The following is a 12469-nucleotide window of genomic DNA, read 5'->3' as shown; positions in this document are numbered from 1 at the left end:
AAGACAAGCATCATAAATGAAGAGCATTGTTAAGTTTTCATACCATCAGTCGACACATGCAGAACAAAACACTGAACAAGGTCTCCAAAGCCCTTTGGCAATCTGTAGCACCACTTTCACCCTATCAAAAAGAAATAGCAACCAGAATTATCAGAAAATACTCACCGATGCAATGAGAAAGCAATGATGGTTAGATAATGGTAACCTTTTAAAGTTAAGTTATCTCAGTTGTATTTCTGTGGAAAGATTCTACCTTTATTGTCACTACTAGTAATTCCCAACACAAAGAGTAAATTTCTCAATACTTGACCCCATTGCTGCCCAGGTCTCAGTCACCTGGGAAGAGCAACTGGACACAAATCAAGGGGAGCTGCTTATTATGCTCATTCTTTTAATTGTAAGAAAGAAAATTTCTACCCAAGGAATTGAAAGATGCCTACCTTTAATCTTCTGCGGTTCATTCTCACATACCAGTTAGTTAGCATGTCTACAAATTTGACCAGCCTTGGCACCACTGTGTAAAGCCTGTACGCTGTGAATAAAGCATTGCTTATTTTTAAAAAATAAATAAAAATTAATACAGGTCTCAAGGTGTCAAACTTCAGTTTGATTAGGTCAATAAATTTACAAACTGCAATGAATAGGCGGGAAAGTACAAGTGCATTCAAACATTCTCTTTCTAAATGTTAATGAATATAAACTATTAACTTCTAATTGACAAGTTACGATTTACAAAGTGCTATTAACAAAGCATAATACCCCAAAGCAGTTTGTGCTTCAGGAAGGGTGTCTAAGACAAATAGTCAGGGTTGTTTAAGAGGTTGGTTTTAAAAAGGTTTATGGAGTTGGGAAGGGGTGCAGCAAAATTAGGGGATTCAGTCCAGGAATTCCAGAAATAGGTCAAGATTGGCAAAGGTTGACTGTGGAGTTTGCACTTTCTTCTCATGTCTGCATGGGTTTCCTCGGGTTTCCTCCTACAATCCAAAAATGTGCAGGTTAGGTGCATTAGCCATTCAGTCACTTTTTCGCAGCGTTAGGTCCCACAAACAGCAAAGTGATAATGACCAGATAATCTGTTTTTTCTGACACCTATTAAAGGGATAAATATTGGCCCGGAGACCAGTGAAAAATTCCCCTGCTCTTGTTCAAAATAGTACGATGGAATCTTTTCTGTACACTTGAGAGAGCAGATAAGGCCTTGGCTTAATTTGTCGTCCAAAAGGTGTCATCTCTAACAACATAGCATTCCCTCAGTACTACACTGGAATGTCAACATTGAGTTTGGAGCTTGAGTACCTGGAGTTAGATTTAAACCCACGACCTTCTGACTCAGAAGCAAGAGTGCTTTCAACTGAACCACGGCTGACATGTATAACAATTTAAAATCACCGTCACAAAGGAAAAACACAGGATTTAGCAAGAAATAGAGAGACATGGGCCGGGATTCTCAAAATTCCCGGCCAAGTGTTGGCGCCGGCGTAAACACCGGAGTGGTGTACGCTGGCGTCAACGGGCCTCCTGGCCCAGTTATTCTCCGGATTACAGGGGGTTAGAGCGGCGCCAGAGTGCTGTGCGCTGCTCCGGCGCCGGAGTGCTGTGCACTGCTCCGGCACCAAAAGCTGCCCCTGCATGGCCGGCGCAGGTCTGCGCAAGTGCGCGACGGCCGTCTCCACTCCGACGCATGCGCATGGTTGCCATCTCTACGCCGACCCCCGCGCAACATGGCGGAGCCCTACAGGGCCCTGGAATGGAGGAACATAGCCCCCTCCCGGAATGAGCTCGCCGGCCGATCGGTAGCCCCCGATCGCGGGCCTGGCCATCGTGGAGACACCTCCCCCCCACTCCCGGAGTCGGATCCGCCCACCCCCCGACCCACACAGCCCCAGCAGCCAGAACGCCGAGGCCCCACCAAGTGGAACCACATGTGAACCCCGCCAGCGGGACTCGGCCCATCGAGCGAGGAGAATCGCCGCGGTGGCCGCTTTCAACAGCCCCCGACCGGTGCCGTGGCGACCCGGCGATTCTCCGGTCGGCGGCCCGGCACAGGCTCGGGGAATCCCGGCCATGAATTTAATTGAGCATTTATTCTCTTTTTAAAAATTAATTGACGGGATGTGGCGACGTTGGTTAGGCCAGCATTTATTGCCCATCCCTAGGCCCTTCAGGAGGTGGTGGTGAGCTGCCTTCTTGAACCACTGCAGTCCCAGCGATGTAGGTAATCCACTGTGCTGTTAGGGAGGGAGTTCCAGGATTTAGCCCCAGCGACAGTGAAGGAACGGTGATATATTTCCAAGTCAGTGTGGTGAGTGACTTGGAGGGGAATCTCCAGGCTGTGGGGTTACCAGGTATCTGCTGCTCTTGTCCTTCTAAATGGTAGTGGTCGTGGGTTTGGAAGGTGTTGTCTATGGAACGGGTGTCAGTGTTCATCAGTGGTGGAGGGTTTAAAGGTTTGTGGAAGGAGTAGCAATCAAGCGGGCTGCTTTGTCCTCGATGGTGTCAGCTTCCGAGTGTTGCTGCACTCATCCAGGCAAGTGGAGAGTATTCTATTACATTCCTGACTTGTGCCTTGTAGATGGCGGACTGACAATCTTTTTTTGGGGGTGGGGTGGGGGGAGGGGGGTCAGGAGATGAGTTACTCGCCATAGGATTCCTAATCTTTGACCTAGTCCAGCTCAATTTATGATCAATGGTAACCCCCAGCATGTTGATTTGCGGGAATTCGGCGAATGTAATGCCACTGAATGTCATTTTCTTTTAAAAAGTAGATAAGGGCCTGTTGCATGAACTGAATTATGTTTTCTGTATCTTAAATCTGATCTTGAAATTAAAGAGCATAAATTGTAAAAAGAAAAACTACAAAACTACCTCATAAAAGAATACTGAAGAAAACCAAAAGATAGTTACGGGGTTTTTAATTTCAACTACATTTTCACATTTCCAATTACCTTCCATTTCGGCCTTGAAAAACTGAATGAGGGATTGTGTAAATGAAAGTATCCATTTATCCATAATGTTGTCACTGTCCTCAACCGTGCTTTCATTGAAAAGGAATTTGATACCCTCTTCCTGGAATGAGAAATTTAACAATGATTTAAAAATAATTGAACTGTTGTCAGTACACTTTACACTGTACTTTAACTTTTTTATATTTCTAAGCTATAAATTATGACATTAAGCTAATATTTTAATCTGCACACTTTCATGAAAGTTTATGGAAACAAACGAACAATCCTGCAAATGTAACGATTGTTAAGTATTCAATTTGTGGAATTTTACATGGATGTATTCTTGTACCTTGTGCAATCTCTGAACATTCTGAACAAGAAATCTGTATGCATTGTACCAAGGCAAGAAAACATCCTTCAGAACATCTCTCACTCCTTCCTCTTTAAAACGCAAGTTTTCTGCTCTCACAACAGGGGAATTGATAAGGTACAACCTAAAATAGAACATTTACATGGTTTATCAAAACTATTATATAGTCAAACGCAGAATTAAAATAACATTATGCTAAATTTGCTTTAAAATCCTGAAAATACTTAAAAGTTGTCAAAAATAGTTACTATTTTGTAGGATATTTTGGTTCAGAAATTAAATACAATTAGTAATCCGCAACAGCCCTTTATATAAATTAAAATAATGAAAAACAAATGATGCATCAATTAACTATATTCAAAGGTGTCTTCGTCTTCAAGAGAGTCTGGTAATAATTATATTGACTTTCAGATCATTAATATAAATATAAATTGTTAAACAATTAAAATAAACAAGTCTAGTTGAATAACATTCACATTACTGTAACTCATTTCAGTCAAACCAACCCTTGAGCCAAAATTGTTGGCTATTCAACAGAATTTACCATTTTACAAAAAACAACACTCAATCAAAGTTGTGTATTTTACTTTTAGGCACATGATGTCATGTTCTATTAGGATTTCAATCACAAATTCTCAGTTAAATCATGTTTAACACACTTTACCTTCTGGGTTACTTCAAACTTTAACATAATGTGACAGAATATATCTATGTGAAATGTATTACCCACAATGTATGTGGTGTTTTGTAAGTTCAATGTTTTTAATAGGAAAATTGCTGAAATTAGTTTTTGACAGACTATTAACTATACAAACATCTATTCTAGAAAAAAACAGGTGGCAATAAGTGTCAAACAATTGACAAACCCAAAGTTAAAAAAAATGCATACTGACACAAATTAGGTAGGTCAATGTTTGAAGTCACATTGTGATGATGAGACATTTCAGAAACGATCAGGATATTTTTCACCGTGACATGACAGATTTTTAGGAGTATTGAAACAAAACACCATATTCAATTATGCCATTTAGTCACGTAACACTAATGAAGCAACTGTGCAGATGGCTTAACATGAACTGATCATATTATGCAGATTGAAACAAAGGGATCCACCAACTAAATGCAATAAATTGCAAACAAAAGATACAGTCTCTGCCCACTGTCATAACTTTGAGTTCTCGATCATAATGTGAACTTCAGAAAAATACATTGGAATACCAGACAACTGGACTAGAGAGTTGGAACAGTATCTACAGTTCCACACAGTATTCTCAGTTTTATGATCCCTGTTGATTTATAACTGGACATGAAGATCCCAGAATAGAACCCTTGATCAAAAGAACGTAGATTTTCCTTCTTTCAAAAAAAAGTAGAGGAACGGAGTCACAGGATCGCTAATTAGCTTTAACGAAAAAAAAAAAACATTTATTAAACCTGAAAAATCATATAATTGTATCATATTCCTTTACTTTCCACTTAGGTTAAGAAATACACACACATTGGGAGGCGGTGGAGTGGTATTGTCACTGGACCAGTAATCCCAGGATAATGATCTGGGGACACGGGCTCAAATCCCACAATGCCAGGTGGTGGAATTTAAACTCAATACAATATCTGGAATTAAAGTCTAATGATGACCATGGAACCATTGCCGATTGTCGGAAAAATCCATCTGCTTCACTAATGTCCTTTAGGGACGGAAATCTGCCATCCTTACCTGGTCTGGCCTATGTGACTCCAGACACCACAACAATGTGGTTAACTCTTAAACGCCCTCTGAAATGGCCTAGCAAACCACTCGGTTGTATTCACTCGGGTGAAAACACATAAAACGAATGCACCGGAGACAAAAACGGCAAACCCAGCCCTGTTGACCTTGCAAAGTCCTCCTTACTAACATCTGGGGGCTTGTGCAAAAATTGGGAGAGCTGTCTCACAGACTAGTTAAGCAACAGCCCGACATAGTCATATTCACCGAATCATACCTTAAAGACAATATCCCAGACGCCAAATCACAATTCCTGGATATGTCCTGTCTCACTGGCAGGACAGACCGAGCAAAGGTGGCGGGCGACACAGTGTTATACAGTCGGGAGGGAGTAGCCCTGGGAGTCCTCAGCATCGACCCTGGTTTCAGGTTAAACATGGGCAAGGAAACCTCCTGCCGATTACCATGTACCGCCCACCATCAGCTGAGGAATCAGTACTCCTCCATGTTGAACACCACTTGGAGGAAGCAGTTGAGAGTGGTATGGGTGCAGAATATGCTCTGGGGGACCTCAATGTCCATCATCAAGTGTGGTTTGGTAGTACCACCACAGACCGAGCTGGTCGGGTACTAAAGGACATAACTACTAGACTGGGACCGCAGCAGATGGTGAAGGAAACAATAAGAGGGAAAAACATACATGAATGACCTCATCCTCAGTAATCTGCCTGCTGCAGATGCATCTGTCCATGGCAGTATTGGTAGAAGTGACCACCGCACAGTCCTTGTGGAGACAAATTCCCATTTTCATACTGAGGATACCCTTCATTGTGTTGTGTGGCACTACCACTCTGCTCTTTGAACAGATCTTGCAACTCAAGACGGGAATCCATGAGGCACTGTGGGCCACCAGCAGCAGAATTGTATTCAACCAGAATCTGCTACTTCATGGCCCGGCATACCCCAATCTACCATTACCATCAAGCCAGGGGATAAACCTTGGTTTAATGAAGAAGTCAGGAGAGCATGCCAGGGGCAACATCAGGCATACTGAAAAATGAGGCGTCAACCTTGTGAAGTTATAACACAGGACTACTTGAGTGCCAAACAGCATAAGCAGCATGTAACAGAAGAGCCAAGTGATTCCACAACAAAGGCATCAGATCTAAGCTCTGCAGTCCTGCCATATCCAGCCGTGAATGGTGGTGGACAATTAAACTCACTGGAGAAGGAGGCTCCACAAACATCCCCATCTTCAATGATAGAAGAGCCCAGCACATATGTGCAAAAGACAATGCTGAGGCATTCGCAACAATCTTCAGCCAGAAGTGCCAGGTGGATGATCCATCTCGGTCTCCTCCGGGGGTCCCCAGCATCACAGTTGTCAGTCCTCAGCCAATACAATTCACTCCAAGTGATATCAAGAAACAGCTGAAGGCACTGATACTGCAAAGGCTTTGGGCCCTGATAACAGTACTGAAGACTTCAGAACTCACCGCACCCCTAGCCAAGCTGTTCCGGTACAGTTACAAAACTGGCATCTATCTCGCAAGGTGGGAAATTGCCCATGTGTGTCCTGTACACAAGAAACAGGGGGCAGAATACTCCATTGCCCGACTCCAATATCGTAATGGGCGATCAGGAAGATAATCCCTGTTTCCGCCTGAATCGGGGGCGGTGCCTGTTTTCGGATGCTCCGCACACTCCAGTACGCCGCACGCCATTGGGCCAGCCTCAGGATGGTACGTGAAGGCCCTCCCCCGATGCTCCGCCCCCAATGAGCTGAATTCCAACTGCGCGAGACACGTGCGCTCTCAGTTTTCATGAACCCGGCATGGTGGCTGCGGACTATGTCGAGCTCCGACACAGTCGGGGTGGGAGCTGCAATGCTGGCTGGGGGGGGGGGGGGGGGGGGGGGGGCTTCGGTGAGGGCTGAAGGGACTGGTGGGGGGTGGCCTGTGAGTGATGAAGGGGTGTGCAGGTGAGGCACGGCACAGCGAGACCGTTGCAGGTCGTCGCCGTGCGCATGCTCAGCCACGGACCCGGAAATTCTCCTGGCATTCATATCGGGAAGGCCGTGCTAGCCCCTCACCGGTCGGAGGATCGGTGTTGGGCCCTCGCTGATTTTTTCATCATAAAACCAGACACTTCCTCCGGACATAGCCTTAAATTCAGAGAATACAGCCCAGGATAAATCCAGCCCAGCCAATTATCGCCCTAACAGTTCACTCTCCATCATCAGCAAAGTTATGGAAGGAGTCATCAACAGTGCTATCAAGCGGCACTTACTCAGCAATAACCTGCTCACTGATGCTCAGTCTGGGTTCCTCCTGGGTCACTCCGCTCCTAACCTCATTACAGCCTTGGTTAAAATATGCACAAAAGAGCTAAATGCCAGAGGTGAGGTGAGAGTGACTATCCTTGACATCAAGGCAGCATTTGACTGAGTATGGCATCAAGGAGCCCCAGCTAAACTGGAGTCAATGGGAGTCATGGGGAAAACTCTCCGCTGGTTGGAGCCATGCCTGGCACAAAAATGGTTGTGATGGTTGGAGGTCAATAATCTCAGCTCCAGGATATCACTGCAGGAGTTCCTCAGGGTAGTGTCCTGGGCTCAACCATCTTCGGCTGCTTCATCAATGATTTCCCTTCCATCATAAGATCGAAAGTGGGGATGTTTGCGGATGACTGCACAATGATCAGCACCATTTGCGACTCCTCGGATAATGAGGCAGTCCATGCGTAAATGCAGCAAGACCCGGACAGTATCCAGTCATGAGTTGACAAGTGGCAAGTTACATTCGCGCCACACAAATACCAGGCAACGACCATCTCTTACAAGAGAGGATCTAACCATTGCCCCTCGTCATTCAATTACATTACCATCGCTGTATCCCCCATAATCAACATCTGGAAGGTTACCATTGATCAGAAACTGAACTTGACTAGCCATATTAATACTGGGGCTACCAGTGTAGGTTAAAGGCTCGGAATCCTACAGCGAGTAACTCACCTCCTGACTGACCCTCCCATAAAAAAAGTCTGTCCACCATCTACAAGACAAAGTCAGGAGTGTAATGGAATACTCACTTGCCTAGATGAGTGCATTTCCAACAACTCTCAAGAAGCTTGATACCATCCAGAGCGGCACAGTAGCACAGTGGTTAGCACTGTTGCTTAATAGCTCCAGGATCCCTGGTTCGATTCCCAGCTTGAGTCACTGTCTGTGTGGAGTCTGCACGTTCTCCCCGTGTCTGCGTGCATTTCCTCCGGATGTTCCGGTTTCCTCCCACAGTCTAAAGATGTGCAGGTGAGGTGGATTGTCCATGCTAAAATTGCCCTTAAGGTGCCCAAAAAGGTTAGGTGGGGTTGCTGGGTTACTGGGATAGGGTGGAATCATGGAATTAAATAGGGTGCTCTTTCCTAGGGCCGGTGCAAACTCGATGGGCCGAATGGCCTGCTTCTGCACTGTAAATTCAATGATTCTATGATTTGAATAAATGTACATAAGAACATGGAATCACTGAATGAAAACAGACCAATGTTGTGATACAATGATAATAGAACTGTTCTCAATGTGAATCAGTCATTTGAAGTTAACAGGTCAACATTTTTCAGAAAGATCATTGAAAATCAAGTACGCAACATTAAAAATGTATATTTTACCTCAATGCATCTGCACCATAGCTGTCCACAATCTTGATCGGATCTGGGTAGTTCTTTTTACGTTTGCTCATTTTCTGACCATCACTAAATGAACATGAAAACAGAAGTACAGTTCACTGTTTACGTATTAGAAATTGTAAACATTTTTAAACTGAAAATGAAGGAATGTTATAATTACAGAAATAACTTATTTCCAGTTTGGTTTTCATTAAGGCAGCTGTATCATCCTAATTCTAATAAGATCATATCAACGGTTAATTCAACTTCACCGTGTCCTCGTGTATGAACATCAAATGTCCAAGCTTATTTTTGTTTTTGGTAAAATTAATTTTCTTTCTCGCAAAATTCTTCCTTTGGGACTTAAATATTATATTGACTTGTCTTCAAATCCAGTAAAATCAGAAGCTTGTATTTCAGAAGTTGGTACACAATTGCCAGCTTGTATAAGATTACTTGTTACCTTTAACTCCGCTGTTACTTCCAGAGCCTAAATTACTAAAATAAAATGCCACTCTAAAAAAAACCTCTGTAGATAGGCTTCCATTCTCTGCAGTATAACTTCCTCCATATCTTCAGAAAACTGAATGTCCCTGAGAACATGGGCCAATTGCAGAAAATGAATGTGGGGGTTAAAGCCGTTTCCTCTGACCTCCAGATACAGCAGAACACACAGGAACTCGTCAAAAATGTTTCCCAGAATTTGTTCAACTCTCAACATATTCTATCCCTCTCAGATAAACACTGGTCTGAATTGCACAATCAGCACATATGCCTCCACCCTTCTGAACAATTCGGTCCTGGCAGTTGCTAAATTTGGCTATCTCACCCTTGCAATTACCATGAACATCCACTTAAAAGTAGGTAGCTACAATTAGTTCTGCAACTCAGAATTTTCTTACCATGAAACAATGCAAAACCAGTGCTTCCCATAGCTTGGCACAAATTTGAACAGGTAATATCTGGAAAACGTTTGAAACTGAGCAAATTCCAAGCTGTTTTAGTCTTTTTACCTAACATCATCATGGACCTCCACCCCACAAGTACCTCCAAACGTGAAGGCAGTTCACCGAGCAGGGAAAAGATGGGAAAGTTAGAGTGATGATCATCAAGTCCTGTAGTACACCTCCCAGACTACAGTAGCTACTCAAGAAAATTAATTAAAGTTCACACAATTTACAGTAAAGTTTAAGCTAAAATTTGATCACTTGATGATGAGTAATCAATGCCTATAACACCCTATTAACCTGAATCCAGAAACCTCAGATAAAAGCATGTTCAAATTATACATGACAGCCCTGCTGCTAGCCTGTATTAGGAATTTTGATCATGCTTAAAATTCAAATACAATTTTAATGGTTATTGATGAAGAAATATTTAAAATGTCCTACCTTGCAAGTACCAAGCCATTTACTATTACATTCCTGAACGGTGGCTTGCCAAACAGGGCCGTGGACAGTACCAGCAGGGTATAAAACCTAAGGAAACAGGTTAAACATCAATGGTCTCTTATTCAAAGAATTTTATATCGTACAATGCAATAATATTCAAAATTAATTATATTTCTTCTTTCAAAAGAACATAACAAATAGAAACAGGAATAGACCATTTGGCTTTCAAAGCCCTCCATCATTGAATAAGATCATAGCTGATTTCCTATTTAAATTCCACTCTCCCGAACTATCCCCATGTCCCTGAATTCACTTACAATTCAAAATCGATTGATCTCTGTCCTGAATATATTCAATAACTCAACCTGCGTAGCCCTCTGGGGTAGAGGATTCCAAAGATCCACACTGCTTTAAGAGATTTCACCTCGTATAACTGACCCCATAGTCTGAGGCAGTGACCTCCAGTTCTCGGTTCCCCAGCCAAATGAAACATCCTTCCAGCATTTTACCTATCAAGTCATTTAAAGAATTTTATAGGTCTCAATGAGATAATTTCTCATTCTTCTCGATTTAAGGGAATATACTCCCAGTCAATTCAATGCCTTGTCATTGGACAATCCCCACCCTCATCTCAGGAATCAGCCGAGTGAATACTTATGAATACCACCTCTTTTCATTGTTTCCACTTTGTAGATAACTAGGCAGTTTACAAATAAAGGATAAAAGGAAAGACTGAATAGGGTGGGAGTCTTTATAATGAAAACACTGAAGGGTCACCTAATAAGTCTTTAAAATTATGATGGGGCTGGAGCATGCAGATTTAGGGCAAGTGAGTTTCTAATTGTGAGAGGGTCAAAGATTAGAGGACACAAATATTTGATAATCACCGATAAACCCAAAAAAGGATTTAGGAAAACGTTGTTACAAACATGGAGTCCCCTTCTCAGGCAGAATACATCGGGGATCCACATAGTAAAGGTGCAAGGCTGGAGCAGCAACTCTGTGCTGCTCCAGGGCAGCGAGGCCAGAGGCCTCAGTACCATTATTTTCTGTTTTCAATAAAGTGTTTGTTCACATGAAGAGCCTCTGTCTCATCGCTGCCAGGCCACCACATTGGCGATAAGGGTAAAATAGATCATGGTGATACAGCCAACCTGTAAGTATTCGGTTAAATTGAAGTTTGCACTGGAGTGCTACTTGGGGCTGCAGCAGTGTGTTAAGTTGGGATTTGGTGACTGAGGGAGTTTGTGTGGAGGGAGCGAGGTGCTCCTATCTTTTGGATTTGGATGTGCTTGTTTATTGTCACGTGTACCGAGATAGTGAAAAGTATTTTCGGCCTTGCAGCGGGGACCGTCGTTGCCGTCAACAGTGGATTTCAGAAGTCACGTCAGAGTTCTGAAAGAGACACAGTCCCAATGGAAACATCTGATGGCGGTGGTGGCAAGGAAAATCGGTGGTAGCACAGAAGCAGACGGCGGTGTTCTGAGGTGATCGTAAAGTTCAGAAAGTGACGTAAGAACATCAGGAGCAGCTGATTGGTGAGCGACACCTGGTGGGTATTTGTGGGACCATCAAGAGCAGCTGATTGGTGAGTAAGTCCTCGTGGGTATTTTCAAACTATATTAAATAGTTGTTTAATCATCGGTTAAACAACGGTATGACTTATTTTTTTTAAAGTCTTCAATTTTAAATTTAAAAGGTTTAGTCATGGCAGGAGAGCTCAAAGCTGTGGTATGCTCCTCCTGCTTTATGTGGGTAGCAGGGCATATTTCAACTGCCCGGCACCAGCATGAGTGTAGGAAGTGTGTCCAGCTGCAACTCCTGGGAGCTCGTATTTCAGAGCTGGAATGATGGCTGGGAACACTGTGGAGCATCCGCCAGTCTGAGAGCATCATGGATAGTAGGTTTAGAGAGCAGATGAAGGGCCTTGAAGGAGGAAGGGAACAAGTGACCACCAGGCAGTCCCCTGGGTCTCACTTGCAATTCGGTATTCCATTTTGGAGGCTGATGAGGGCACTGGTTTCTCCAGGGAGTGCAGACAGAGCCAAGCTTCTGGCACCACACGTAGCCTGACTGTACGCAAGGGGAGGAAGAGCAAAATCAACAGACGATTTTATAGTCAGGGGAACAGAAAAAAGTTACTGTGACTGTCAATGTGACTCCAGGATTGTGTGTTGCCTCCCTGGTGCAGGGTCCGAGATGTCACTGAAGGGCTGCAGGGTATTCTGCAGTTTTGTATGCGGTTTCGGTGTCTTTATCCGAGGACATGTGTTCTTGATATGAAGGGAGTACAGCGAAGGTTTACCAGTGTCATATGAGGAGAGACTCAGTTGGTTAGGATTATACTCACTGGTGTTCAGAAGAGTGAGGGAGATCTCATAGAAACTTACAA

The 12469-nt window shown here is 43.5% G+C and overlaps 1 protein-coding gene across 2 annotated transcripts in view; it reads right to left on the bottom strand.

Moving 5' to 3' along the window:
* The window catches only part of iars1 (isoleucyl-tRNA synthetase 1), a 273512-nt gene that overhangs the window by 94337 nt on the left and 166706 nt on the right, over positions 1-12469 (bottom strand). For both annotated transcript variants that reach the window (XM_038812610.1, XM_038812609.1), the window contains 6 exons: positions 10078-10164; positions 8690-8773; positions 3295-3439; positions 2946-3066; positions 441-532; positions 44-121 (listed from right to left, as the gene is read on the bottom strand). In XM_038812610.1, coding sequence (XP_038668538.1) covers positions 44-121; positions 441-532; positions 2946-3066; positions 3295-3439; positions 8690-8773; positions 10078-10164 — 607 coding nt within the window. The remainder of the gene's footprint in view (positions 1-43; positions 122-440; positions 533-2945; positions 3067-3294; positions 3440-8689; positions 8774-10077; positions 10165-12469) is intronic.

This window comes from Scyliorhinus canicula, chromosome 11, assembly GCF_902713615.1.
Source record: "Scyliorhinus canicula chromosome 11, sScyCan1.1, whole genome shotgun sequence".
Classification (NCBI taxonomy): domain Eukaryota; kingdom Metazoa; phylum Chordata; class Chondrichthyes; order Carcharhiniformes; family Scyliorhinidae; genus Scyliorhinus; species Scyliorhinus canicula.
This window is presented reverse-complemented; position numbering and strand designations above follow the sequence as displayed.